The sequence below is a fragment of the Mesoplodon bidens genome, assembly GCF_964165515.1.
Source record: "Mesoplodon bidens genome assembly, chromosome: 6".
NCBI lineage: Eukaryota > Metazoa > Chordata > Mammalia > Artiodactyla > Ziphiidae > Mesoplodon > Mesoplodon bidens.
Genome location: NC_138162.1, coordinates 889,862 through 917,134, shown reverse-complemented (window position 1 = coordinate 917,134; position 27,273 = coordinate 889,862). Strand labels below are relative to the sequence as shown.

Genomic DNA, 27,273 nt, shown 5'->3' with positions numbered 1-27,273 from the left:
CCCGCGGAGGAGCTGCCGCCGCCGGGTCCTTTCGGCGCGGGGCACCCGGAGCGGCGCCGAGACCCGCTTCAGCACCGCGGACAGCGCCAGCCGCCTGGAACGGAGCGCCCGGAACCCACGCGCACCCGGGACCGCCCGGCCGGCCGAAGGCTCGGTGCCACCTGCTCGGTGCAGACGTCCCAGGACTAAGGCTCCCGGGGGAGACGTGGCGCCCTCAGCCCGCGGGATCGGGCGCGCGCAGGACGGCCGGGGCGTCCCTCTGGGGATGCGCCGAGGGCCCCGCGTTCGCGCTGCCCAGAGCCAGGGCGCCGCCCGGAGCCCATGAGCACCATGCGCCTGCTGACACTCGCCCTGCTTTTCTCCTGCTCCTTCGCCCGCGCCGCCTGCGACCCCAAGATCGTCAACATCGGCGCGGTGCTGAGCACGCGGAAGCACGAGCAGATGTTCCGCGAAGCTGTGAGCCAGGCCAACAAGCGGCTCGGCTCCTGGAAGATCCAGCTCAACGCCACCTCCGTCACCCACAAGCCCAACGCCATCCAGATGGCCCTGTCGGTGTGCGAAGACCTCATCTCCAGCCAGGTGCCAGCGCCCCCAGGGCTCACGCTGCGCCGGCTCCTGCCCCGCCCCCGCCGCCTCCCCACCACCCTCCCTCCCTCACCCGCCATCCCTCCCCCGTCCCAGTTTCATTCCATCCTTTCCTAGCCCTCTCCCTCCCCTTGAGAGAGGACCCAGGGGGCTGGCCTCACTAGCAGCTAAACACCAGTGTTGGCCGGTTCCCCATCTTAGCCCCAGATCAATCACCTGCCACCGGGGCTTGTCCTCACAGGGTTTCCAGGTCTCGAGGTCCAGACTGGTGTGTGCAGACATGTGGCCGTTTGTTTGGTCACTGTGTGTCAGGGTCGGGGCGGGCATTCCAGGCCTGCCTGAGAGGTGCCTGTCCCAGCCACATGCAGGACTGCAGGGCTTTAAACTGGATGGGGCCTGGGGCCATCTTTGTTCCTGCTTGGAGATCTCCTTCCCTTCCTCCCTCCCCTTCCCCCATCCACAGGTCTGCCTGAGATGGGAAATGGCCCAGGTGTTGAAGCAGGGTGTTCTCCAGGGTGGGAACGGCGACTGCGTATGTGAGAGGTATCAGGGCAGAGCATGGCAGCCACTGGCTGCCAGCGCTGTGGGGGAGGACACGACTCCCGGATTTTGCCTGTCAGAGCTGTCCGCCCCCGGGCTGCGCTGCCTGCTGAATCCCAATGAGGCCTCGGGATCACTGCAATGCAGCCTTTTATGTAACAGGCGGGACCGACACCGGTCCAAGTGCTGCTCACACACTCACCTGACAGGCACGCCACATCCATGGACACACACGCTCACATGTGCACACACATTTATCCACGTTTGTGCACAGAGATGCATAGACTTAAACCAGCACCTCTTCATGCACATCGTAATTGCACAATTGCACACGCTGATTCACACACAGCCGACCCCCATCCATATCCACGAGCACACACATTCCTGTGCCACACATGCAAACACGCGTGCTCACACAAACTCAATCATACATGCACATACACATACAGATATGTTGGGGCATGCAGTATACACACACATACCCAGCACACACTTGTGAGCACCTGCATGGTCACACGCATGCACACACACGCTCAGGCAAACACTGACCAGGCCCCTCTGGGTGCAGACTGTGCGGGGAAAAGGAGGGAGAAGAGGTATGGTGCTTTCTGGGGATCCCTCCTCCAGCTTACAGTTTTGCTGTTTGTGGGCACTGTTCTCCCAGGGAAAAGCCGGTGCCAGGAGCAAAGGTGACAGCGGCAGCTGTCACTTCCTGTCACACGCTGTGGGCCAGGGCCCGGCACGGCAGCCATCGCCACCAGCACGTGGGCCAGCGCACCCCCCCGCCCCGTTTGCAAAAGCAGGTGGTCCTGTAGCTCAGAGGTGGGAAGGCAGAATTGGGACTGACAGGTCCTGCTAATGTGAGGGCAGCACGGAACTGCCAAGCCATCTGCCCCGTCTCCCTGCCTCGGGGGCAGAGCCACTGGTCCAGGCAGGAAGGCCAGGTTTCCTTGAGGATGTGGTCAGTGCCCAGGTCAGCACTGGGTCTTGTTCAAACCGAGCGGGGCTCAGCCTGCCCCTGGAAGACACCAGCGGGGGGCCCCGGGCCTCTAGGCGGCTCCTTGCCCAGCTTCTCCCGCTAATACTCAGTCTGTGATGTCCGATGCACCTTCCGGAGCTGCCCTCCACCTCTGGAGTGCTGGCCTCCGTCCATCTCTGACCCAGGATGAGGGTCAGCGTGGGGCTTGGTGTGGCTCTCCCCAGCCCACGCTGGGGCAGCATGTACGGTCCCAGGACACGCCAAGGACTGGCCTTCGTCCTCCCTCTCAGGGTCTCACCACACAGCTCAGGGCAGCCCCCCAGGGTGAGGGGCGAGAGGGGAGGCCCTGGACAGGGGGTGGGGGGGGAGGGGCCTGTCATCTCCCTGTGTGTCTTCTTGGTCCCAGGAGTCTTGCTCGGCCTCTGCCTCATCCCTATGATTCACTTACACTCAGAAGGTGGGACTGGGGTCTGGTCCCCCCTGCTGGGTGGCCTGCACCCGGGGCTGTGTGAGCACAGGTGGTGTCCCCCCGACACTACCTGCCCCCCGCTTCTGCGTTCAGCCTCTGCTGCTGCTGGACAGCCAGCTCCAGGGCAGTGTCCCCCGCTCCCCACTCGAGCTGACCCTGTCCCCTGTGTCCACAGGTCTACGCCATCCTAGTTAGCCACCCACCTACCCCCAACGACCACTTCACTCCCACCCCCGTCTCCTACACAGCTGGCTTCTACCGCATCCCCGTCCTGGGGCTGACCACCCGCATGTCCATCTACTCAGACAAGGTAAGCCTGACTGCTGGACGGGGACCCAGCCAGCTCTTCTCCCGTGTTCAGACCCGGTGGCTCGCTCCTGCAGCCCAGAGCCGCCAGCAGCTGCTGGGGGAGAGATTGGGGGGCAGGTGCTTTGCCAGGATAGGGGGGCACAGGTAGAGGGGCTCAAACCATGGGCTCTGAGCTCCAGGTGCAACAGGGTGATACACTGAGGCACGCTCACAGCTCACACCGGAACACACTCACAGTCTCACAGAGACACGCAAACTCACCCACACACAGGCACACCAGTACACACTCACAGCACACAAACTCACAGTCACACAGACTCACACAGACTCACTAACAAATCCATACACTCACACCTACACACACACAGTCACACACATGCACAGGGACACTCACAAGCTCTTACGCACACACTGACGTTCACACGCATACTCACACCATCACCCACTCAAACATTCATGCTCATGTGCACACTCACATAACTAACGTGTTCACTCCCCACACTCACGCTCTATCACACACTCAGACGGGCCCACACTCACACACTGACACACATGCCCACGCACACTTGGGCACACGGCCCACTGACAGGTGACGGGCGCCAATAGCAAGCCCTGGGAAGCAGCAGAGGCCGTCGTGGGCCAGAAGAAGAGGCAGACAGGGCAGCTTCCTGGACAGCGGGACGGGGCACTTTGGAGGAAGGGGCGCCAGGAGGAGGAAAAGCCTAGAAGTGGCTGGGACACCAGGTGGCAGTGAGGGTGTAGTTACCGGCACCTCCCGCTAGAGGGCACAGCTGGAAGAGGTTTCCAGGTGAACAGAGGAGGCAGCTCGTGGCTGGGGGGGCTGGCCTGGGGGTTTCGGGCCTCAGGGCTGTATCGCGGCCCATGGGCTGGGGGTCTGGCTGGAGTCGCCCAGTCGTGGAGCAGCAACTGGGAAGAGTCTAGAGGTCACCAAGTCGGTTTGGCAGGAAACTCACCCCCATAGCAGCCGGGACCTTGCACTAGTTTGCCCAGCCCTCCCGCAGTGTCTGCCCACGGCTCTGGGAGGACTGGTCAGCTGGGGAGGCAAACTGGCCACTAAGAGGCTGGGGGGGCAGCCTCCTCCACATCTCCCTCCAGGCCTGGTGTCACCTGCAGACAGGCCCGGAGGGGCTGCTCGGCAGGGGACTCCAGCTTGGTGCCTTAGCTGAGCGGCCAGAGGGCTGGGCTGTTGGGGGCTTCCCAGCTCTCCCCATCTTCTCCAAATCCGTCCTGCTGGGAGCCCCGGGTCCTGGATAACGCTGCCTAAGGCACGGAGGTCATCTCAGCCGGGCCCAGGGTGTCTGGGGAGGTCAGGGAGGGGTCCTCCTGGAGGCGATAGGAAAGCGAGGCCAGAGTGAGCGGTCCTCTGGGACGGCCCACAAGGGAGGAGGCCAGTGGAGGCCAGGACGGCCACCCGTTCCTGAGGCTCTGGAAACCCCAGCACACAGCAGAGGCACCCAAGCTGCTCAGAGGCACTTAACCCTCAGCTGTGAGAAGTGGAGGGCCGCCCCCCCCCCCCCCCCGCCTCAGGCCTTCCAGCCTCCTTTACCTCTCTGGGCACTAGGCCCCTCACATGCAAATGGGAGAACAATGCCTCTACTGAGGAGACCAGGCGGTGGAGCACAGGAGAGGCCGGGGTGGGGGGAGCCCTCTCCCAGAGCAGGACACCAGCCCATAACGTGTCCCCGCCCCAGATCCGGATTGAAGCCCAGCATGAGGGCAAACCTGCAGCCAAATCTTAGAGCTCCACCTTGACCCCACTCCTGGTACAACCCACAGACCATCTGTGCCCAACACGTGGACCAGAAGGGCCTGGGTCAGGGCTAGTCCAGGACCCCAACCACAGCCCCCTTGCAGCCATGTCACCTGCTGGATGACAGACAGAGGCAAAGGGGCATTCTTGCACTCTGATTCCAAGGCACAAAGAGGGAGCAGGTGAAAGAAGGATCTGGAGGGCTCAGAGGACCCCAGGATCGGTGTGGGTCCCCAGGAACACTGCTCCCTGGGCAGCCTTAAAGGCCCTGTGCTGAGGCGGGAGGGTCCTGCTCCGTCCCCTCCCTGGCAGTGCACTTAGAGAAGCAAGGCGAGGTCAGCAAGCAACAACCTCTGGGCTCGGTGAAGAGATGGAGTATTTCGCCCCAAGAGTGAAGACTTCCTCTAAATACTGGTTATGTGAATTTGGGAAGGACCCAGTGGGGAACTTTGAGATGCTGCACGCCAGCAAGAAGTTTCTGATCTCAAGTAGCTCAGCAGCGGTGGCTGCAGGGGAGGAGGGGAACGACCCCAGGAACAATTCCACAGACGCCCCCACCCCGTCTCAGTCAGGGTGCTGCTGGGCAAACCGATCCTCCGGCTCTCAGATTAGATGATGTGGGGTGGGGAGAGAGGCCAGCGGTGGGAAGGGAGGAGTGAGGGAGGCGGGGTCCCCGGGCTCCGGGGTCTGGAAGCAGCGAGGGGGAGCGTCCGGCCCGCGCGCGCGCGCGCGCCCCCTGGCGGAGGTCCCGGCCCGCGTCCTCAGCCACCCTGTCCTCCGCAGAGCATCCACCTGAGCTTCCTGCGCACCGTGCCGCCCTACTCCCACCAGTCGAGCGTCTGGTTCGAGATGATGCGCGTCTACAGCTGGAACCACATCATCCTCCTGGTCAGCGACGACCACGAGGGCCGGGCGGCGCAGAAGCGCCTGGAGACACTGCTGGAGGAGCGCGAGTCCAAGGTGAGGCCCGGACCGGGGTGTCCCGAGCGGAGCGGAGCCGGCGAGCCGCCGCTGTGTCTGTGGCCCGTGTGAACACCCTTCTCTTTTCATCGTGCATGGTCAGCACCAGTGCGTCTGGCGAGCGCCCGCCCCAGCCTGTCCTCGGCTCATTTCACTCGCTTTTGCCATTAGTCGAAATCTCCTTCGTGTCAGTCCCTGCGGGGCGAGGACAGGACCACCTGGAGCTCCGCAAACACCCCGCCCCGCCCCCGCTCTCCTCCCCCCTCCCCTCCCCTCCCCCCCCCCCCGCAGCGCGCTTCCCAGCCCACACAGGCCCTAGGCTCAAAATTCCCTAGGGTGCCCCCTCAGTGCGGTGGCACCACTCACCGTGTCCCCTCCACAAAGGACCCGGTTCCTTCTCTGCTGTGACCCGTACCCTGTCCTCGTGCCGGCCTCACCCCCGCCGCAGTCCCTTACCTCACAGCTCCCCATCACCCTCCCCAAAGCCCCACCCACGGACATCTGCCACCCCCAAGCCCAGCCTGGGCCCTGCCCCTCTTCGTGCCCCCCCACTCTCCCCACGGAACCCCGCGCCCTTCCTCTCCTCACCCCCCCCCACCATGGGGGCTGGGCTCTGGACTCCTGGGGATCGAGTAGACGCCTGGCTCCAACTGAACATTCCATCCCAGCCCGGCACCCACGTGTGGGCTGTGGAGAGGCCAGAGTGGCGTTTCTGGGGGTCCAGGCGACCCCCACCCCACCCCCACCCCTCCCCACTGCCAGCCTGAGGAGGAGCTGGTGCTCACCAGAGGAGGCCCGGGGTCACGCCTTCACCCAGCCTGGAGCCCTGGGCGCTCAGCACCTGGGCCAAGGCTCCCCGGGGTTGGGTGGAGGCCAAGCTGGGCAGAGAGGGAGGGAGGCCCAGGCTGGGGAGGGCCCCGGGAGGCCAGACCAAGGGGCGGCGGGGAGCATGTGCGGTCTGCAAAGTCAGAGTTGGCTTCAATAAGCTGAGTGCCAACCCGGGTCCCCCAGGGTGCCATAGGCCCCGAAGGGAAGAGAGGGCCCAGCTGGGGGTGAACCAGAGGGCAGACCCAGAGGGTCCTGGGGTCCTGCTGGGGGGGACCGTCTGAGTCTGGGAGGGAGGGCCCCACCCCCCTGAGACAGCACCCAGCACCAGGCACGCGGGTCACCTCCTGGCGTGCCCACCTGTGGCTGCGCGCATGCCCAGTGCATACTCACGCGCCCCCCTGCACGCCCAGCCACACGTGCTCCCTCTCACAAGCACACACGGCCGTTCCCAGGACAATCCACTCACACTCTACTACTCCTGCCACAGGCTCGCAGGCACCCTCCACACCTCCACGGCCCGGGGGCTCACCCACTCACACGCGTGCACACACGTATGCTCAGACAGCACTGGCCCTCACCCCCACCCACCACAGACTAACGTAGGCTGCTGCTGCCATGCAGACGCCCACAGACGCACACGTGCTCACGAACTCCTGTCACAGCTGCTCTGCAGCGCACACGTGGGCTGACAGGCGCGCCCATCACACACCAGTCAGCGAGGGCAGAGCAGCTGGACCTCTAAGAGAGGCAGAAGGGGGTGCTGGGAGGGGTGGGGAATAGGGGCAGGGCTGGGGGAGGGGACATCACCCATTCAGGACTGACAGGGCTGGAGTGGGTGCTGCTGGCACCACATAGCAGGTGCCTGGCGGGGTGCGGGTGGATGGGACCCCCAAGGGGCGCGTTTGGCTTGGACGCAGACAGGACCTCCCTTTCTCCCAAACGTGACCGTTTCCAAGAGCTCAGCTCCATGGCAGGGAGCCTCGGTGGCCCCCACGCCCCCTCATCCCCCAGCACCTCCCTGGCCCCCAGCCCCACCCCGGGCCTAGGTGTTTGCGAGCTCCAGGTACGTGCCCGTCTGCAGACGTGCCGAGGAGGTGGTGTGATTGCTTTAGCGCCGTCATTTTCAACCGTTTATAATCTTCTTCTGTGTCTGCATATTTTCTCTGTGCACATTATTCATCAGAGTAAAAAAAGGAACTATGAAAACCTCGACCAACTGTCCTATGACAACAAGCGCGGACCCAAGGTATATATGCATGGACGTGCACGCCACCCACCGACTAGGGAGCCCCGGCCTCCGGCGCCTCGGCCGCTAGGGCTACCGTGGGCCCAGCCGCGCCGCGCCGCAGGCCCGAGCAATGAGGAGAGTGAGGTCGAGAGCAGGCAGCGTAGGCAGGAGAGGGCAGGTGCCGGCCACCCGGGGCCCCGCAGCCCGCCCACCGGGCCGAGGGGCAGGCACGGCCGCAGGAGGAGCTGCTCTCCGGGAAGTGCATGCGAATCTCCGGGCACCCCAGGGTTTCCTCGTGGAGCCCAGGAGGGAGCCCGCCTGCCCGCCTGACCTGCCTGCGGTCCGGGCTGCTCCTGCAGGGCCTGTGGACCAGGCCCCAGACGACCTCCCGTGGTTTTGGAAAAGGCGGCCCAGCCTCCGCTCCCGATTGCATTCCAAAACTCTTTTCTGTTTCCTGTCCGCTGCACGCCTCTTTCTGAGTCTCGGTCCACTTCAGCTTGCATGCTCAGTGCAAAAGTGAGGCCAGGAGTGAGAGGTGGAGAGAGACGCGGAGCGCAGAGAGCGAGCAGGCTGAAGAAAGGACGAGCGAGGCCGGCCGGGCGAGGAGCCTGGAAGGCAGGTGGCAGTGCAGGTGGCCGGCGCAGGCCGAGGCGGCCCTAGCGGAGCTGCCTCGGGGTTCCTAGCGGCTGCGGCTCAACTCTGGCCCCTGAGGCGCTGCATCCCCCGCCCCGGCCACCTGCTAACGCTCCCGCTCACACCGCAGGCCGAGAAGGTGCTGCAGTTCGACCCGGGGACCAAGAACGTGACGGCGCTGCTGATGGAGGCGCGGGAGCTGGAGGCGCGGGTCATCGTCCTCTCTGCGAGGTGAGGCCAGGCTGGACGTGGGCTTTGGCGTCCTCGCCCAGGACGGTCCCCTCGCACGCGTACACTGGGCCTCGGGCGTGGGAGAGGGGTAAGGCCCTGCCCTTAGGAAGGCAAACGCGGCCCAGGCGATAGATGGGGTGACGCGGGGCTCTGGGAACTGGGTCAGGGAGAGGGCCTGGGGAAGTGACGTGGGGTCTGCGTGTGAGCCTGCGGGGGAAGGCCCACAGCAGGGACAGGGCCGGGGTCCCAGGGCTGAAGGGTTGGAGCAGTTGGACTAGGCAGCACGAGAGGGGAACCCAAAATCAGGCTGCTGCTGGACGGGCCTGGTCCCCACCGTAACCCCGGGGCTGAGCCCCCAGTAAAAATCTGTGTCCTCCTGGGAAGGGAAAGGCCAGGCCACCAGGAATAGGAAAAGGAAGAGCCCTGCCTCATGGGACATACATGGGACAGCCTGGGGAGACCCCCCCCCCACTGTCTGCCTGTCCCAGAAGCTCTGCAGGCTCCAGCAGAGTGGAGAAAAATGGCGGGGGTCACCCTGCAGCCGGCCAGCGGGAGCCAGCAATACCCTGAGTAGCAGGGCAGGTGTTCGTTTGCACATTCAGGCAACAAACCTTTGGCACAGAGCCAGGTGCCCCCCGTCCTTGGGCAGAGGGCAGGGTGGGACCAGCAAGGGCTCCTTGGGCTGGAAGGCATTAGTGGGCGCTAACGCCCACCGCCCTCCACTCATGCACACCAGCACAGGCACTCACACGCATACACACGGACACGCATCACCCACGTACTGTCTACACATGCACATGCCGTATACACACATGTGCACGCAACATGCTTCCATGCCCTCCTGTACACATGCATGTGCCATATACACACCACACACACGTGCACACAGGACATTCATATGCATACACGGGCACGCTGCTACATATAACACACACAGACATATGCTCACCTAGATACACGTGCAGACACACCACACATGTACGTGCTCCGCACCGACACACAGTGCACAGTGCTCTCGTGCATAGGTACATACGCCACATACACACCACATACTACATACGTGCACGAACCCCACACATGTAGCAATACTTACTGTTCACAAAGGCACAGCACCTGTCAACCACATGCCCACCTCTTGAATCCACGCAAGGCCTCTGGATTGTCAGGCGGGAAGGGACTGCTCCCCTCACACCCGGGGCTCCTCGGACAGGAGAGGCCAGAGTCCCACCGCACAGGGGGACCCGCCTGCCCAGCGCGCTCAGCTCCCAGAGCCCGGGGAAGCCGGCGGTCCACCGGGCAGGGCAGACGCAGGTCTTCTTCACCCTGGCCCCCCAACCTGATACATTCTGGCTTCCCTCACGAGGGCTGATGAGAGCGTTTTGTGGAGAGACCCCACTGAGCCAATCTTAATTTTTGACCAGTTTTCTACAGAGTGCTTCAGAGTTTCTAATTTATTTCCAAAACTTTAAAAAATAATCCTCCTGAAGTTATCTTTACTGGGATCAGTTATTTCCATAAAACAGTTTGACGGGTCGATCAGGCTTTTGCCTGCAACTGCTTTACTGAAGATATCAGTTTACACGGACACAAGCATAGGTGTGTGCTCATCCCACCAAGGCCAACCTCACAGACCTGGATGGTGTCAAGCAGACAGGCCTCTCCACCAGGCTTTGTGGGCACCACTGACAGGGGCACACCGTGCCCTGGCACGCACGAATTGGTGTTGCTGGCGATTTTGGCTGGATGTTGCCTGAAGCGCCTCTAGTTTGTATTGCTTTCATCCAACAGTAGCGTTCTCATTTAGAGCAAACGCGGAAGATTTGCATTTCTTCCTTGAGAAACTTGGGGGCAGGCCTCTTAGGGAACCTAGGGCCATCTTAGTTTCCAGGCTCAGCCATTGGGAAGATAACCCAGCACTCGGACAATCTCCCCAACCTCTTTGTACCCCGATGCCCATGCATTAGAGAAGTAAAGTGTCTGTCGTGGTCCAGGCCCATCTGGGACCAAGTTCGGCCCAACAGGGGACAGAGGGTGGGAGCTCCACCAGGCCCAGGGTCCTTGTCCTGACCAGAGGGAGCCCAGCCCTAGGGGACCAGGTCCACAGAGGCTCACTTGTAAGGACGCGCCAAAAACTCAGGACCATGCGTGCCTGCAAGGCGAGGCCTGTGCTGTGTCTTGCCAGGGGCCCCAGCCCTGGGTGGCAGAGAGAACACAGCTGCTTGTGCAGACTCCAGAAGGGAGAGCAGGTGCCCTCATCTCTCTCCGGTGGCTTCTGCTGTGATGCTCAGGGCAGCTCCCTGGGTCTCGGTCCCAGAAGCATCTGACCAACCAGAAAGCCCCCAGCCCCTCAGTTCACAAGCTTAGGCATGGAGCACCAGAGGGGTAGGGCTTGTCCAGGAAGTTGCAGGAGCACGGGCTCAGGGGTGGACAGTCCAGGCACACACTCGACTCTGTCACTTACCACTTGTGTGCCCTGGGTGCCACAGTTTCCCCTCCTGACACAGGGGTAGTACTTCTGCCCATCTCACAGGGAGGTTGTGAGAATTAAATAAGATGGTCCATGGAAAGCATTCAGAATAGTGCCTGGTACCTGGTGAATGAGTCATCAACCAGTAAGGATCCATCACCATCCCACGTCACCCAAACCCTGCCCACCAAGGGCAGCGGGCCAGCAAGAGATGTTGGGAAGCTCAGGGGGTCTGGGCCCACCCGCTCGCTCCTGTGGGGGTCTCCTGGCCCAGGTGCGGTGCAGGCTTGGGGTGGCGGCTGCACCCCCTCTCTGCAGTGTCTCCAGACCTCCCTTGGGGGAGGCAGGGTTGGGGAAGAGGCCACGTGGGTAGGCCACGCTGCGGAGGAGGCCCTGGGAACGTGGAGCAGCCGCCGCCGCCGGCCGCGGGTGGGGAGGGCTGGAATCCTGGCCCCTCACCCGCTCTGCCCCACAGCGAGGACGACGCTGCCACCGTGTACCGCGCAGCCGCGATGCTGAACATGACAGGCTCGGGGTACGTGTGGCTGGTGGGGGAGCGTGAGATCTCGGGGAACGCCCTGCGCTACGCCCCGGACGGTGAGTGCTGGGCTCCAGGGTCCCGGTGGGCAGGGGTCCCCCACGGGCTCTAAGTCAACGCTTGCCCCAGGCATCATCGGGCTGCAGCTCATCAACGGCAAAAACGAGTCGGCCCACATCAGCGATGCCGTGGGGGTGGTGGCCCAGGCCGTGCACGAGCTTCTCGAGAAGGAAAACATCACCGACCCACCGCGGGGCTGCGTGGGCAACACCAACATCTGGAAGACCGGGCCGCTCTTCAAGAGGTGGGCGGGGCCGCTCGTCTAAGATGGGCGTGACCACTCATCTGAGGTGGGCGGGGCCCCTCTTCCTAGCTGAGCGGGCTGATCTCCTAAAGTGGGCGGGCCACCGTTGCGGCGTTGGGAACAGTCGCTCTTCACAGGGTGGTCCAGCCCAGCCTGCTGTATCCTATGGATACCGCCACCTTCCCCAGTTTTCTGCTGTGTCCCCCGCCCCGCTCCACCCTCACCTCCATCTCCACGATGATAATCATCTGCCCCATTTCCAACACTCGGATGTCACTGAAGTCACGGCTGCTTCCATTTCTCCTGCCCCCACCTTTTAACACTGCTGCCCACCCTGAGACCCCACCCCACTCCCCAGGATGGCTAACAGCCCTGGGGAGGAGGATCTTGCCTCAGGTGGGGACTGGGAGAGTCCACGGGCCCAGGAGGCCAGACAAGGAATCCAGGTATGGCACCCAAGCCTGTAGAGAGCCAGGGCTGGCCGGAGACCCAAGTGGATGGCCACAGCAGGGCAGGAGTTAACTCAGAGAACCCTGGACACCATGGCACTAGTGTGGGGGAGGCCCAGCCCGACACCAGCACCGCCACCCCCAAGTAGCTTGTGCAGAGCCATGGTCCACGGGGCCCACGACAGGAGCACACACACAGCTGCAGACACAGGCAGCATATGTGCACACGGGCACATGCATGTGTACACAGGTTCAAAGAGGCACATGGCACATCACACGTGCCACAAGTACATGCACAGGGTTGCACCCCACACAAAGATCTTGTGTGCACACATATATGGCCCAGTAGACACACACACACCCCCACACACAGGCGTGCACACTCAGGAAGAGTGCTTCCCCGCCACTGGCTGGTGAGCCGCCCACTGCTCCTCCCTGGGCTTCTGCCTGCTCATCTGTAAAGCTAGGACAGCTGCTCTGAGAGTCAAACACCCCAACCCACAGAAAGCCCTCAAAACAGGGTCTAGAGGCCAGGAGCTGCTCGACTGACGTAGCTGTGCCGTCCACCTGACTCACAGTGGGCGGGGCTAACTGCAGCCCTGATCGTTCTAACCCGCACCGCCCCCCTCCAGAGTGCTCATGTCTTCCAAGTACGCAGACGGCGTGACCGGCCGCGTGGAATTCAACGAGGATGGGGACCGGAAGTTCGCCAACTACAGCATCATGAACCTGCAGAACCGCAAGCTGGTGCAAGTGGGCATCTACAACGGCACCCACGTAGGTGGGGGTCATGAGGGGGTGGGGGCTGGGGCCTTAGGGTCCTGGGGCCGAGACCCCTGCGTGGCCACCCTCCATCTCATACTCCCACCCCCAGGTTATTCCCAACGACAGGAAGATCATCTGGCCAGGCGGAGAGACAGAGAAGCCCCGAGGTTACCAGATGTCCACCAGGCTGAAGGTGGGGGACCCGCCACCCTGCCCTAGCCCCCACACACGGTGTACTCCATCCCGCCCCTCAGGTGCAGAGGAGGGGACGGTGAGGTCAATGAAAGTGACTAAAGGAAGTGGGGACGGGACCAGCACCCGCTGCCATTGCACACACCTGGCACTGCAGGGGCAGCAGGGAGAGTGGGTGGAGGGAGGAGGGAAGCCGCCGGCCCCCCGTCTCATGGGCTCTCCCCAGCACCCCTTCTGACCCAACTCCACTTAAATCTGGGGAAGTCATGTGGGCCAGGACTCCCCTGGGGATGAGCCGATCGGGGACAGGGGAACAGGTGGGTGGACTTCAGCTTCAGCGCTCTCTGCCCTGAGTCCTGGAGATGATGCCCCCATACTCTTCATCACACCTCCAAGTGGTCCTAGCCAAGCCCCCGCGCTTAGCCTTCCTGGCCTCCTGCCGTGACTCGGTCTCACTGCCCTTCTGAGCCCGCTCTCCCTACAGCATTCCCTATGGCCGGCCATCCTCTCCGTGATTCCCTGGGCCTCTGGGAGCTCCCTTCCCCAGTTGACCTCATCCCTCACAGCTTCTCTTCCTTGGCCTGACTCTTCTATGCTCCTTTGGACTCATCCCAGGGTGCCCTCCCCAGCGTCCCTCCCACACTGACCCACACCAGCACCGGGCTGGTACCTGAGCTCACGAAAGGCAAGGACCTTCAAGCACTGTGCTTCTCCCAGTGTCCCCCCCCACCCCCAGGTCCTCAAATGTCTCTCAACCTTGTCTGCTTTCTGAGCTAGCTCCCCCATGGCCTCTCACCTGGACCCCTTTGTCAGCACCTGCCCACAGGTCACCACCCCTCTCAAGGGGCAGAGTGGACTTTCCCAAAGCCAACGCTCAGGAAAGACACCTGGTATTGAAAAGTCTGAGTGTAAAACAGCCAAAACAGTCAGCCAGATGGTCCCACACAGGCTTCGAAAGCCAGATGGCTTTTTACAACTTTTTTTCGTCTCACTGATTTTTTTTTTTTTTTTTTTTTTTTTTTTGCGGTACGCGGGTCTCTCACTTGCTGTGGCCTCTCCCGTTGCGGAGCTGTGCTCCGGACGTGCAGGCTCAGCGGCCATGGCTCACGGGCCCAGCCGCTCCGCGGCATGTGAGATCTTCCCGGACCGGGACACGAACCCGTGTCCCCTGCATCGGCAGGCAGACTCTCAACCACTGCGCCACCAGGGAAGCCCTGTCTCACTGATTTTTTGGACACTAAATTGTTTATTTTTTAATTAATTGATATTGGAGGATAGTTGATTTACAATGTTGTGTTAGTTTCTTCTGTACAGCAAAGTGAATCAGTTATACATATACATATATCCACTCTTTTTTAGATTCTATTCCCATATACAGGTCATTACAGGTTATTGAGTAGATTTCCCTGTGCTATACAGTAGGTTCTTATTAGTTATCTATTTTATATATAGTAGTGTATATATGTCAATCCCAGTCTCCCAATTTATCCCTCCCATCTCACTGATTTTTTTAAAAAATATTTATTTATTTATTTGGCTGCGCCGGGTCTTAGTTGCTGCACGAGGGATCTTCATTACAGCATGCGGAATCTTTACTTGCAGCATGTGGGATTTTTTTTTTTTTTTTTTTTTAGTTGCAGCATGCAGGATCTTCGTTGTGGTGTGCGGGATCTTTAGTTGTGGCATGCGAACTCTTAGTTGCAGCATGTGGGATCCAGTTCCCTGACCAGGGATCGAACCCGGGCCCCCTGCATTGGGAGTGTGGACTCAGCCACTGGACCACCAGGGAAGTCCCCTCACTGATTTTTTAAAAGCACGAGCATGTTACTCGCACAATAGAAAACGATGAGGAAACTTTTAAAGGCAAATAAGCTCCTTCAGGGGCTCCCAGTCTCCTGCCCTCCAGGCTGAGGCCGGGGGCTGCCCGCCCTGGAGGAGAAGGGGCCTCTCACACCGACCCCATGTCCCCTGGGACCCCTCGTCACATGCCGTGCTCGGTTCAGCCCCCTTTGCCTGTATCTGTCCTCCGCGCCCCCAGGTTTCAGGCCCCTGAAGGACAGGGAGGAGAGAGCTCCCCAGCATGAGCCCCAAGGAGCCCCTGGATTGAAGGGGCCTCGGCAGAGAGGGCGGCATCAACGGGGAAGAGGAAGGGAGGAAGGATAGATGATCAGACAAAGACCCGCTGCAGGGGAGGCTGAGGCCAGGAGAGGCTGGAACACCAGACAAGGGCAATCCCTGCGGGTCCCCGGACCTGTGCAGGCTCTGAGTGCACATGCCCCTGTCCTCATGGCAGGGGTGGGGGCAGGGGGCAGGCTCTGGGCTGGGACAGGTGGTTTCTCAGCCCTGAGAAGTCAGAGAAGGGGCCCAGGGCAGACTTCAGTGATGTGCAAGCCAAGGCCCAAAGGAAAGTGGCCAAGAGCAGGAATGGTGCTTCAGGAGGCCAGGCGCCTTCTGAACGCTGAGGTGGCCTGGTCACGACTGGGGAGTCTGGGGCCCCTCCTGCAGGCAGCAGGCCGACCAACTTCCTGAAGCTCCAGAGGGGGCAGTGTGGGGCATTTGCAGGGGGCGGGTCGGGTCGGGAGGGGGGGGTGTCCAGGGGAGTCTGGATGCTGAGAAGAGGACAGCACCCCAGGGCAGCCCAGGGCTGGTGGTCCAGGCTGGGTGTCGCCCTCCCCTCCAGATCGTGACGATCCACCAGGAGCCCTTCGTGTATGTCAAGCCCACGCTGAGCGACGGCACGTGCAAGGAGGAGTTCACCGTGAACGGGGATCCGGTGAAGAAGGTGATCTGCACCGGGCCCAACGACACGTCGCCGGGCAGCCGTGAGTGCGGGGCTGGGGCGCGGGCCGCGGGGCGGGCGGGACGGCGCACCTGCGAGCCCCTCACTTTCGGCCCCTCCCCCGCGCCCAGCACGCCACCCCGTGCCTCAGTGCTGCTACGGCTTCTGCATCGACCTCCTCATCAAACTGGCGCGGACCATGAACTTCACGTATGAGGTGCACCTAGTGGCGGACGGCAAGTTCGGCACGCAGGAGCGGGTACGCGTGGGTCTCCGGGAGCCGGCGCGGGACCCAGTCCAGGTGGACCCGGCCTGGCTAAAGGCAGGGTCTCGGGTGGGCGGGGCCTGCAGGCTGGGTGGAGCCTGGGTGGGCGGGGCCTTCGAGCCAGGCGGGGTCTGGAGTGGGAGATCCCGAGATGGGTCAGGGCGGGAGCCCGTCGGGTCCGGGGAGCAGGGCCCGCCCGCGGGGGCCGTGTCCCCACCGGCTGTGTCTCCCCACAGGTGAACAACAGCAATAAGAAGGAGTGGAACGGGATGATGGGCGAGCTGCTGAGCGGGCAGGCAGACATGATCGTGGCACCGCTGACCATCAACAACGAGCGCGCACAGTACATCGAGTTCTCCAAGCCCTTCAAGTACCAGGGCCTGACCATTCTGGTCAAGAAGGTGCGCAGGGGCGCAGCAGGGCGGGGCGGGGTCCTGGGAGGGCCTGGGCGGCGCTGACGGCCCGGCCTCCCGCAGGAGATCCCCCGGAGCACGCTGGACTCGTTCATGCAGCCCTTCCAGAGCACGCTCTGGCTGCTGGTGGGGCTGTCAGTGCACGTGGTGGCCGTGATGCTGTACCTGCTGGACCGCTTCAGGTGAGCGCGGCCCGGGGGCCGGACACCTCCACCTGCGGGGCGGGCGGGGCGGGCGGGGCGGGCGAGGGGCGGGGCGGAGCTGCCTCTCCCGCCCTCTCCCGCCCGCCCTCTGCGCCCCCGCAGCCCCTTTGGCCGGTTCAAAGTGAACAGCGAGGACGAGGAGGAGGACGCGCTGACCCTGTCCTCGGCCATGTGGTTCTCCTGGGGCGTCCTGCTCAACTCGGGCATCGGGGAAGGTGAGGCCACGCCCGGCCCGGGCCCCATGCTGCTCCGCAACCCTCACCCCGCCACGCCGGGAGCTGACCGTCCTCTGCCCGCAGGCGCCCCCAGAAGCTTCTCGGCGCGCATCCTGGGCATGGTGTGGGCCGGCTTCGCCATGATCATCGTGGCCTCCTACACTGCCAACCTGGCGGCCTTCCTGGTGCTGGACCGGCCCGAGGAGCGCATCACCGGCATCAACGACCCACGAGTGAGGCCTGGCCCGGCTGGGGGAGGGGGGCGTGAGGTCAGCGGCTGCCTGGGGTGGGGCCGGGGAGCAGCCGCGAGCCGGGCCCTCTGACCTTGCAGCTGAGGAATCCTTCGGACAAGTTCATCTACGCGACGGTGAAGCAGAGCTCCGTGGACATCTACTTCCGGCGGCAGGTGGAGCTGAGCACCATGTACCGGCACATGGAGAAGCACAACTACGAGAGCGCGGCCGAGGCCATCCAGGCCGTGCGGGACAAGTGAGGGGCGGGGCGGGGCGCCGGACTGGGCGGGACAAGTGCGGGCGTCCATCTTTCCAGTGAAAGTCAGAGTGTCCAGGCTGGATGGGAACCACGGGAAGGGGATAGACAGGGGGTCTCCAGGCTGGCGAGAGGGGTTGCAAGGGAGCCAGGGCGGCCCGAATGTGTGGGCCCCTGTGACCCTGCCCCTGCCCGCAGCAAGCTGCATGCCTTCATCTGGGACTCGGCGGTGCTGGAGTTCGAGGCCTCGCAGAAGTGCGACCTGGTGACCACCGGCGAGCTGTTCTTCCGCTCAGGCTTTGGCATCGGCATGCGCAAGGATAGTCCTTGGAAGCAGAACGTCTCCCTGTCCATCCTCAAGTGAGCCGGCCCCACTCCGCCCCGCTCCAAGAGCCCCACCCAAGGCACACCACCTGCCCCCACCGGCGCAGCCCCCAGATGCACCCCGCCTGCCGTGCCCCGCCCCGCCCCGCCCCACCCGGCCTGTGCCGGCCTGGCCTCCTCCGCGGGCCCGCCTGCCTCCCTCGGCTCACATGTCCCGCCCACCCAGGTCCCACGAGAACGGCTTCATGGAAGACCTGGACAAGACGTGGGTGCGGTACCAGGAGTGTGATTCGCGCAGCAACGCCCCTGCTACCCTCACCTTCGAGAACATGGCAGGTGGGCCCCCATGCCCCTCGACACCGCTGCTGACACGGGGTGGACGCCCCAGGGGGCCGGCTGCCTGGCCCGCCCACAGCTGAGGCACTGGGTCTTGGCCCACAGGGGTCTTCATGCTGGTGGCCGGGGGCATCGTGGCTGGGATCTTCCTGATCTTCATCGAGATCGCCTACAAGCGACACAAGGACGCTCGCCGGAAGCAGATGCAGCTGGCCTTTGCAGCCGTGAACGTGTGGAGGAAGAACCTGCAGGTAGGGCGGGCCACCCTCCGAGGCCTGGTGCCCACGGCTCGGCCTGGCCCCGGCCCTCCTCCATCCCCGCAGGCCGAAGCGCTGGCTCTGGCTCCCAGGAGCCCCTGTGGCAAGGACTGGAGCTGGGAGCCACAGCCAAGGCCGCGCTGCTGGGGGCCACCCGCAGGTGGCCACCTGTGCAAAGCCGGGCTTCAAGCGTCCGCCTGGCCCCTCTGTCTCCAGAGTCGCGCACCGGCGCCCATTCCATAGGAAGGCAAACTGAGGCAGGGTAAGACAGGGACCCACCTGGGTGTAGCATGTGAGTCCAAGATGCACTCTGCCCTCGCCGCCCCACGCCCCTCCTTGGCACCCTCTGGGGACCCCCTTCCCCACTGCCCTGGTGTGTCCTGTGCTCCATATAACTCCAGTCTTAACTGGCCGGCTGCTCGTGCCTGGCACCCCAGGCTGTGTCTGTGGGAATTTGCCGCCAGCAGAGGACAGGCTGCACGTGGGGTGGCCACAGCCCACGTGGGACGGGCTTGTGCCCCACAGTCCAGCCCCGGTCTGCCCCATCTCTTCTCTTCCTCTGGGTGCCTCCCCGGAGCCCGTGCCCTGGGAGGAAGCTGGTGTTGCAGAGAGGGAGGGCCGGAGCGATGGGGCGGCTGGAACCCCACACCTCTCATCTGCCCACTCTTGCTCTTGGGACCTGGCCGCTGCTCTCGCTGGCGGGCACAGGGCCCGTCCTGAGCATCAGACCCGAGGCCAGGGTCCCAGGAGCTGCCTCCGTCTCTCCGTCACTCCAGTGCATCTCGCCACCTGCCTTCGGCCCCTCAGCCCCTTCCTGATTCTTGGTGCGCTTCCTCGGGGGTCGGAGTGGCCGGTGGGGCCGGTGGGGCCACTCCTCCCGTGCTCGGAGGGCTCCTCCTCCTCGGGACGCCCCTAAGCCAGGGGCACCTCGGAGCCAGGGAGCCAGGCGGGCCTCCCAGGAAGAGAGCCAGATGGGACCCCCGAGCCCAGCCCCAGCATGAGCGAGGTCAGGCCCGAGAGCCGGGCAGGAGCAGAGGCCGCCTGCGAGTGTCCGACCATCGGTCGGTCCATCCAGCACAGGGCGGCAGGCCGGGGTGAGGGCCCGAGTGGCCAGCCAGGCCGGGCAGCAGCCCCCAAGGAGCAGGCGAGGGCAGGTGTGGCCGCCACCCTTAGCCGTCTAATCACTTATACATATTCATTTTAGGATAGAAAGAGTGGTAGAGCAGAGCCCGACCCTAAAAAGAAAGCCACATTTAGGGCTATCACGTCCACCCTGGCTTCCAGCTTCAAGAGACGTAGGTCCTCCAAAGACACGGTAAGGGGAAGAGCGCCCAGTTCCACGTCTCCGACTCTTACCTCGCCCCTCCGTGTCTGTGTCCCGTGCATCAGGCGTGCCATCCCACCCGCTCCCACCTCTGACTGCCGTGGCCTTTCTGCCCTTGCCTCTACTCGCCCAGCACACTAGGTCTTCTCTCTCTGACGCTCCAGATCTTTCTCTCTTGGTCCTCTCTCCCGCTGGCCCTCACCGGGTCCTCTTCCCCGTGTGTCTCTGCGTTAGTCTGCCCCCCACCCATGCCATGACGCCATGCGCCATCTTGAAGCCGTGTCATGTTGTTGGTCAGCCAGTCAGCCTCACCGCCTCGGGGCTGTGCCCGGGGCCCCGGGAGCCCGGACCACGCTGTCCCAGGCTCCTCACCTGTCAGGAGGCCGCACCACCTCTCTGTTACGTCCGCGTCTCCAGCCTCTCCCAGAGAGGCCCACCGCCCTCTCTCCCTCCCTGCGACCTCCATGGAGGGATGGCTGTGATGTCCCATCCGCCCATCTGTCTGGCCGCCAGCCCTGCCACCCAGACACCTGTCTCACGTGTCTCACCAGAGCCATGCCTGTTGCATTCCCTCCATGTGGTCTCTGTGTGGGCCGGGGCTGGGGGCCGGGCCTGGCTCCATCTGGGTGGACGGCTGGGGCCTGGAGTTGGTACAGGCCCCTGGCCACAGGGGCGTCAGGTGGGGAATGGGTGGGACCAAAGGAGGCGGCTCCCACCCCAGGCCGAGCAGGGGCCCTGCAGGAGGCGTGCCGGCAGCACCCAGGGATCTGAGGACGGATGGAGGTGGCCCTGAAAGCCGTGGCCTCCAAGCCGTGGGCACTGAGGCTCCTAGACGGAGGCTCAGGAAGGGGAGGCCTCTACGGAGATCAGTGCCTCAGCGCCTGACCCCCCACCCCTTCAGAGCCAGGCCTTCCACCTGAGCCAAGAAACTCCCTGCCCTTCTGCCTTGGGCAGCCTGTCACTGGCCCAGATGTGCGCGCTCGAACCAAAGGCCCCCCCAGACTGACCCAGCCTTGCTAGGAGCATCCCCAGGTGAGGAGGGGGCCGCCCAGAGCCAGCACAGCCCTCAGCCCGGCGGCCTCCCTGCGGTCAGGGGTGGGTCGGCCTCCGGTCCACAGGGAGCCCCTAAGCCCTGGGCAGCATCACCCACAGGGTCTCCTGCTCCAAGGCGGAAGGAAGCAGGGTTTGCAGCCGTCACCCCCAGTGCGTGGGAAGAGGGGCAGACACAGGACACAGACAGGGCTCAGCACAGAGCCCTCTGAGTCCCAGGTGAAGCCACCAGCACGCCCCAAGAGGGGCCTGTGAGGCCTGGCTGCTCCACTTCCCAGAGCTCAGCCCAGACAGAGTCGGGGGAGAGGGAGGGTCTGTGGGGCTGGGAGCACAGGCCTGGGGCGGTCCAGGCCCGGGAAGTGGGTGGAGCCTGAGCCAGGGGACCCACCAGGGGGTGCAGGAAGAGGAGGATCAGACAGGAGCAGGGGTGGGGCAGTCGGGGGGAGGGGCGAGAAGGTACCCAGCAGACAGCGCTTTGGGGGCCCGCAGCTGAAAGGAGGAGCAAGAGAGTCACGCAGGAAATGGGCCATTTTCTGAGGACGTCACTGAGTCCCACCCCCCATCCCGGCCTGGACCAGAAATGCAGGCCCCTTAGCTGGTCCAGGCGCAGCTCAGAGACCCTCATGGTGCCTTTCCGGGGACACGCTCCCAGCAGACTCCTTGCCCGAGCCTCCCCAGGGACCATCCTCCAGGCCAGCTCTGGTGCCACGTGGCATCTGGGGCTGGCCTGCCCTGCAGGGGTGACTGGGGACACTGCAAGCTGGGGGCTGGGCGGGGGAGGGCAGCCTAGCTCCCACTGTTTCAGGCTGGGCGCCTGCTCGGAGGGAAGCCTGGGTGGGGGGCTCTGTCGGGAGGGGTGGGGTCAGTCCGGCTGCTGAGATCCTCTGCCCCTGTCCCGTGGCTGGTCTGGGCCAGGGCGGCACTGGGCGCTCAGGGCTGGGGTCCCTGGCGGCCGGCGGGGCCAGCGGGTATTGATTGTTGGTTCTTATTTATAGAGCACCGGGGGTGGACGCGGCGCTTTGCAAAACCAAAAAGACACAGTGCTGCCGCGACGCGCTATTGAGAGGGAGGAGGGCCAGCTGCAGATGTGTGCCCGTCATAGGGAGAGCTGAGACGCCCTGCCCGCCCTCCTCTGCCCCCCTCCCCCGCAGACAGACAGACAGACGGACGGGACAGCGGCCCGGCCCACGCAGAGTCCCGGAGCACGACGGGGTCAGGGGGAGGAGCACCCCCCCAGCCTCCCCCAGGCCGCGCCCGCCTGCCTGCCGGTCGGCCGGCTGGCCGGTCCACCCGTCCCGGCCCCGCGCATGCCCCCTGAGTGTCGGGCTAACGGGCGCCTTGTCTGTGTATTTCTATTTTGCAGCAGTACCATCCCACTGATATCACGGGCCCGCTCAACCTCTCAGATCCCTCGGTCAGCACCGTGGTGTGAGGCCCCCGGAGGCGCCCACCTGCCCAGTTAGCCCGGCCAAGGACACTGAGGGGTCCTGCTGCTCGGGAAGGCCTGAGGGAAGCCCACCTGCCAGAGACTGCCCACCCTGGGCCTCCTGTCCGTCCGTCTGCCCTGCTGCCTGGCGGGCAGCCCCTGCTGGACTGAGGCTCGGGCCAGAGCTGCTGAGGACGGGTCAGAGCTGAGCTGGCTGGGCAGGGCCGCAGGGCGCTCCGGCAGAGGCAGGGCCCTGGGGTCTCTGAGCAGTGGGGAGAGGGGCTGACTTGGCCCCGGGCAGAGGGGCTTGGAGCAGAGACTGAAGCCCCATCCTTCTCCAGCCACCACCAGAGCCACCATGGGGGGCCCTTGGCCCCGGCTGGCTGGGTCCCCCGCTCCCGCAGCGCCGGCACCTCACAGCCTTGTCCCCACCTCTCCCTTCTTGCCCACACCCCTTTTCCTCTTGACCCCATCCTCTGAGCTGGCCCTGCCCTTCCCGGACTGCAGACCCTGACCCCGCAGCTGGCAGCCGCCTCCCAGGAGCGCGCTCGGGCTCCCCACTGCCTCCCCCTTCTCCGGACTCCGTGAGGGCTGAGCCTTCTCTTCGCCTCCTCTGGCCCGCAGCCCAGGATGCGCTTCCCCGGACGCCGGCTCGGGACTGTCTTCAGCCCCGCGCGCCACCTTGTACAGGCCCAGCCCTTCCCGCGTCCAGGCGTGCCTTCCCCCGTTGCGGTCCGAGCCCCGCCGCGCGCTGCCCCTCCGCCCCAGGGGCCCGGCGCGCACCGCCCTCCAGCCCCACCCCCCAACCCGGTGTGTGCAGTGGTGATGCCGAAAGGAATGTCAAGAAAACTTCTATCTGTGTCGCTTGTTGACGCCCGCAGGGAGTGCGAAGGAGGGCAGGGGATGGGGGGAAGGTTGGAGGGCGGCCGCGGCCCGCTCAGGCTTGGGCGGTGGCGACTGCCGCAGGCGAGGCCATGCCGGCACCGGGATCCGGCAGACTCCTCGGTGTGCGGCGGGCGGCGGCGCGCGCGGCAGGCGGTAAGCACGGAGCCCAGCGCCAGGCAGGCGGCCAGGCTAGCGAGGAAGGAGACGGGCCCGAGCGCGTAGACCACGGCCAGTTCCCGCGCGGCAAGGGGCCGCGCGCAGTGGTTGAAGGCGGCGTCGGGGAAGGCGGTCAAGGGGCTGAGCGTCAGGCGTCCCGGCGACACGCAGATCAGCGTCTCGGCCTCTGCGGGACACGGGAGCGGCGTCAGGCGACGGCGGCGGCAGTGGCCCGCCCCGCCCCGCCCCGCCCCGCCCGCGCCCCCGAGGGCTCACCTGTCACGGGCAGCGGGTGCCTGCGCAGCCAGGTGCAGAGTGGGCGCAGCGCGCAGCCGCAGGCCCAGGGGTTGCCGCGCAGTCGCAGCGTGCTGAGAGCGGGCAGGCCCGCCAGGAGCGCGGGCGCGAGGGCAGGCAGCTCGTTGTCCTGCAGGCTGAGCGTGCTCAGCTGCGGGAGCGCGCCCAGCGCCGCGGGCTCTAGACGCGCCAGCCGGTTCCCGGCCAGCGAGAGGACGCAAAGTGCGCGCAGTGGAGCGAAGGTGCCGGGCACCAGCGCCTCCAGCTGGTTGGCGCTGAGGTCGAGCTGCTTCAGCGCGCCCAAGCCCCAGAAGGCTCGCGCGTGCACCCAGCGCAGCCCGTTCTCGCGCAGGTCCAGGTGTAGCAGCGCGCCAGCGCCCACGAAGGCGCCGGGCGGCAGCGCACGCACGAGGTTGTGGTCCAGCAGCAGCGCGCGCACGCGCTGGCTCAGGCCCCCTGGCACGGCGGGCAGCGCGCGCCCGGAGCAGTTGGCCTGGCCCTCTGGCGCGCACGCGCACGCCTCAGGGCAGTCCGAGGCGCCCGGGGTTGCCGAGGGGGCGGCTGCGGGGGGCGCCTGGATCCAGACTGGCCACGGCGACAGCAGCAGTAGGAACAGCGGCGGCGGCCGCCGCGAGAGAAAGGAGGGGCTCCGCATGGGGGCAACCGTAGGAGGCCAGCTGCCCAGGCGTCCCGGGAGCCCGTCCGTCCCACGGCTGGTCCCGCGCCTAGGGCGGAGGCTGGGCACATAGCCAGCGCCCGGCACTGCCAGCCACCTGTCCTGAAGCGCTGAGCTCCTCTTGGCTCGGCGCCAGCAGCAGCACTGACAAGACGCCACCCCTCCTCACCTGCGTGGTCCACCGACCCGTACCCGGGTGAGGCCTGGGCAACTGGACCGCACCGTCGCCCCCGCAGCCTCACCCACACTGAACTCATGGCTGCGACACACGGAACAGGACCCAGTGAGCCCCGCTTCTCACCCCAGTCTCCGCCGCCTCCTCTCGGCAGTGACCCTAGTGCGCATATACAGTAGCCCCCGCCAGGGATGGTCCCATCCCCATGGGGCACCAGCACATGGTGGGGGCCTGAACCCAGGGGACAGGCAGTGAGGTAGAGGGAGGGCTGCGCGCCTGAGGAAGGGGAGGCCATCACATCCGCCCCACCCTGCCCACCAAGGACTCTGCTGGAACTTGGAGGAGACAGAGTGGGTGGAGCAGGGGCACCAGCCCCAGTCCTCCTGCCACATGCTGCTCCCTCCGGATTCAGCAGAGTTGCAGGTCCTGTCCCGGCATTTTCCTGGGGTGGGGGTGGGGGTGGGGGTGGGATGGGCAGGGGCTCACGGGGGGCGGGGTGGGTGCTGTCTGCTTCATGGGACAAAGCGGCAGGAAGATGCAGGGAGGAGCTGGGCTGAGGCCACGACGGCAGGAAGTGGAAACCCCAGGGGTGTGCTCCCTGCCCTGCAGGGTAGACAGCGGGAGCCCAGCATGGGCACTGGGCACCCCACTGAAGAGACAGGAGGCCACGCAGGTAGGTACAGACCCCTCCCCCACCCCAATATGCATCTGCAGAAGGGCTCGAGGGGGGCCAGCAGGGAGGACAACACAGACCCGCCAACCACTGTTTAATTCCCCTTCTCCCAGCTGCCCAAAGCCCTACTCAGGCGGTGGGGGTTGTGTGGGCAGCTCCTCTGGGGTTGAGTCCATGGTGATGGGCATGAGGCCATGATCTCCCAGGGGCGGCATCATGGAGACCTCCATTTCAGGGGCCATGAAGTGGGGCTCCACATGCCCCGCGTGCAGGTCCATGTGATCTTCCTGAGCCCCGAAGTGCCCCACCAACCTGCACAGCGTGGTCCAGGTCAGGCTAGCTGCAGGCGGCCATCGGCATGGGCTCATGAGGCCTCAACCACCCGGGGCTCCTGCCGTGTCTGTGAACCACACCTCCCGGGGGGGGTGGGTCAGGGAGCAGGGGCACAGCTCGCCCTGGGGGTCCTCCCCCAGGGTCACTCACCTGCTGTCCATGTGTCCGGGGCATGTTTCACTGACGGGTGGGGGGAAACAAAGGTAAGCCGTGAGTCTGGGAACAGTGGGGTTGCTCTCCAGGAGCCCAGCGGTGCTCCCCACACCTCTCCCCATCCCATTCTGGGAGACTCCATTCCCAAGTCCCTGGTGACCTCGCCCATAGAGACCAAGGGCCCAGGGGGACGGCCTGCTCCCGCAGCCCTCACACGTCCGCCCTGGCCCTGGGGCTCACGCACCCCTTGGCTCGAATGACGCCGACCACCACGATGACGAGAGCGCAGAAGCAGCTGGCGCTGATGCCCACCAGCACCACCAGCAGGGCAATGAGGGCCTCGCGGCTGAGGCCAAAGCTACACTCGCAGTAGGTTCCAGCTGCAGAGACAGGGCCAAGGGGCTGTCGTCACCTGCCAGTGCGTGACCCCCAAGCCCGCCCTCCCACCCCCGGCAGCCACCAGAAGGACACGGGTGCGCCTGGCCTGCCTGGGCCAGGGAGGGGCCCTGGCTGGGGACAGGGTTGGGGAACAGGAGGCGGCACCTGCAGCAGAGATGAGCAAAAGGGACAAACATATCAGGCCGAGGGGGCTGCCAACCAGGCAGGAGTCAGGCTGGGGCCAGGGGGCCATGGCCTCTGGACAGAACTCATCGGAAGGCGCTGCCTCTGGACAGAACTCATCGGAAGGCGCTGACCTCACAATGGAGCTGTGAGGCAGGGAGGGTGGGGGCAGGGCCTCGCCTTGGGCACCGCCTAGCAAGTTGGCGTGTAGGAAACTTTTCTGACCCAAGCTCTCTTCCTCCTCACCTTTTACTTTTCCTGGAGAATATGGGGTCTCTGCTTCATATCCCTCTTGTTTTTTTCAGAATTTAGCTTAACAGTTGTCTTTTGTTTGTTTGTTTTTTTAAACAATAGTTTGATTTCCAAAAAAATCGTGTGGAGGTGAGAATGCACTGTTTCCTCACATACTGCGTTAGTTACCTGGCATGGTTTCCAAAGGGGCATCGGGCGGGCGCTGGGCTTCGAGCAGCCGTGGGCAGGCAGCCCCAGGGTAGGGCAGGTAGGGTGGCCGGGGCCTGGGAGTCACTCCAGAGTGCCCTGGCCAGATCTGAGGCAGGGGCAGTGGTGGGGCTGCTGTGGTCTTGGACGGAGAGCGCTTCACGGCAAAGGGGCAGCGGCTGCACTTGGGACCCTGGGGTCGCAGAGGCGACGGCCTGGAAACCCAGAGAGGTCCACAGTGGGCAAGCCTGGGCCTGTTTCTCTGTCAGGATAAGGGCTGCGGCAGCTCAGGTGGGGCCTGGGCTCCAGCTGACTGATGTCACCACCCTCCCCCCAAGACTGGAACAAGCAGGGACCAAGGGAGGCCCGGGGGTGGACACGCACCCACCGCCCCATACGGGCCCCAGCAGTGTCTTGCAGAACACCCTCAAGGTGCAGGTGGCTTCGAAACAGCTGCAGACAGCGTCTGGGGCTCTGGCTTAAGTGTGTCATTACAGTTGGAGCTCACGACCACCGCCACGGTCTGTCCCGTGCAGCCTCTCGCAGACCAGGCAAGCGCTGTCCACGGGAGGCTGGCACGGCTAGGGTTACCCTCAGCCT

General features: G+C 64.6%; 3 protein-coding genes across 10 annotated transcripts; 1 reads left to right on the top strand and 2 right to left on the bottom strand.

Moving 5' to 3' along the window:
* Window positions 1-321: 321 nt before the first annotated feature.
* GRIN1 (glutamate ionotropic receptor NMDA type subunit 1) lies at window positions 322-22,335 on the top strand (the record flags this gene model as incomplete). Of its 8 annotated transcripts, none has more annotated exons than XM_081238348.1 (21): window positions 322-579; window positions 2,749-2,883; window positions 5,437-5,613; window positions 7,625-7,687; window positions 8,433-8,533; window positions 11,476-11,597; window positions 11,668-11,842; window positions 12,924-13,068; window positions 13,166-13,249; window positions 15,929-16,070; window positions 16,159-16,286; window positions 16,529-16,693; window positions 16,769-16,887; window positions 17,011-17,123; window positions 17,208-17,356; window positions 17,455-17,612; window positions 17,811-17,972; window positions 18,163-18,272; window positions 18,378-18,523; window positions 19,734-19,844; window positions 22,267-22,335. In XM_081238348.1, 21 exons carry the CDS (start codon window positions 322-324, stop codon window positions 22,333-22,335), a joined length of 2,832 nt encoding a protein of 943 aa, XP_081094474.1. The 8 variants fall into 8 exon arrangements, with proteins under 8 accessions (XP_081094474.1, XP_081094472.1, XP_081094475.1 ...); XM_081238346.1 differs by lacking the exon at window positions 22,267-22,335 and adding an exon at window positions 21,899-22,015; XM_081238349.1 differs by lacking the exon at window positions 7,625-7,687.
* A 931-nt stretch (window positions 22,336-23,266) lies between these two features.
* LRRC26 (leucine rich repeat containing 26) lies at window positions 23,267-24,319 on the bottom strand (the record flags this gene model as incomplete). Its single annotated transcript, XM_081237259.1, is given in 3 exon segments — window positions 23,267-23,357; window positions 23,359-23,557; window positions 23,647-24,319. Coding segments are annotated over 3 exon segments (963 nt in total).
* A 994-nt stretch (window positions 24,320-25,313) lies between these two features.
* Window positions 25,314-26,305, bottom strand: TMEM210 (transmembrane protein 210; the record flags this gene model as incomplete). Its single annotated transcript, XM_081237067.1, has 4 exons — window positions 25,314-25,500; window positions 25,672-25,701; window positions 25,919-26,054; window positions 26,218-26,305. 4 exons carry the CDS (start codon window positions 26,303-26,305, stop codon window positions 25,314-25,316), a joined length of 441 nt encoding a protein of 146 aa, XP_081093193.1.
* Window positions 26,306-27,273: the final 968 nt, after the last annotated feature.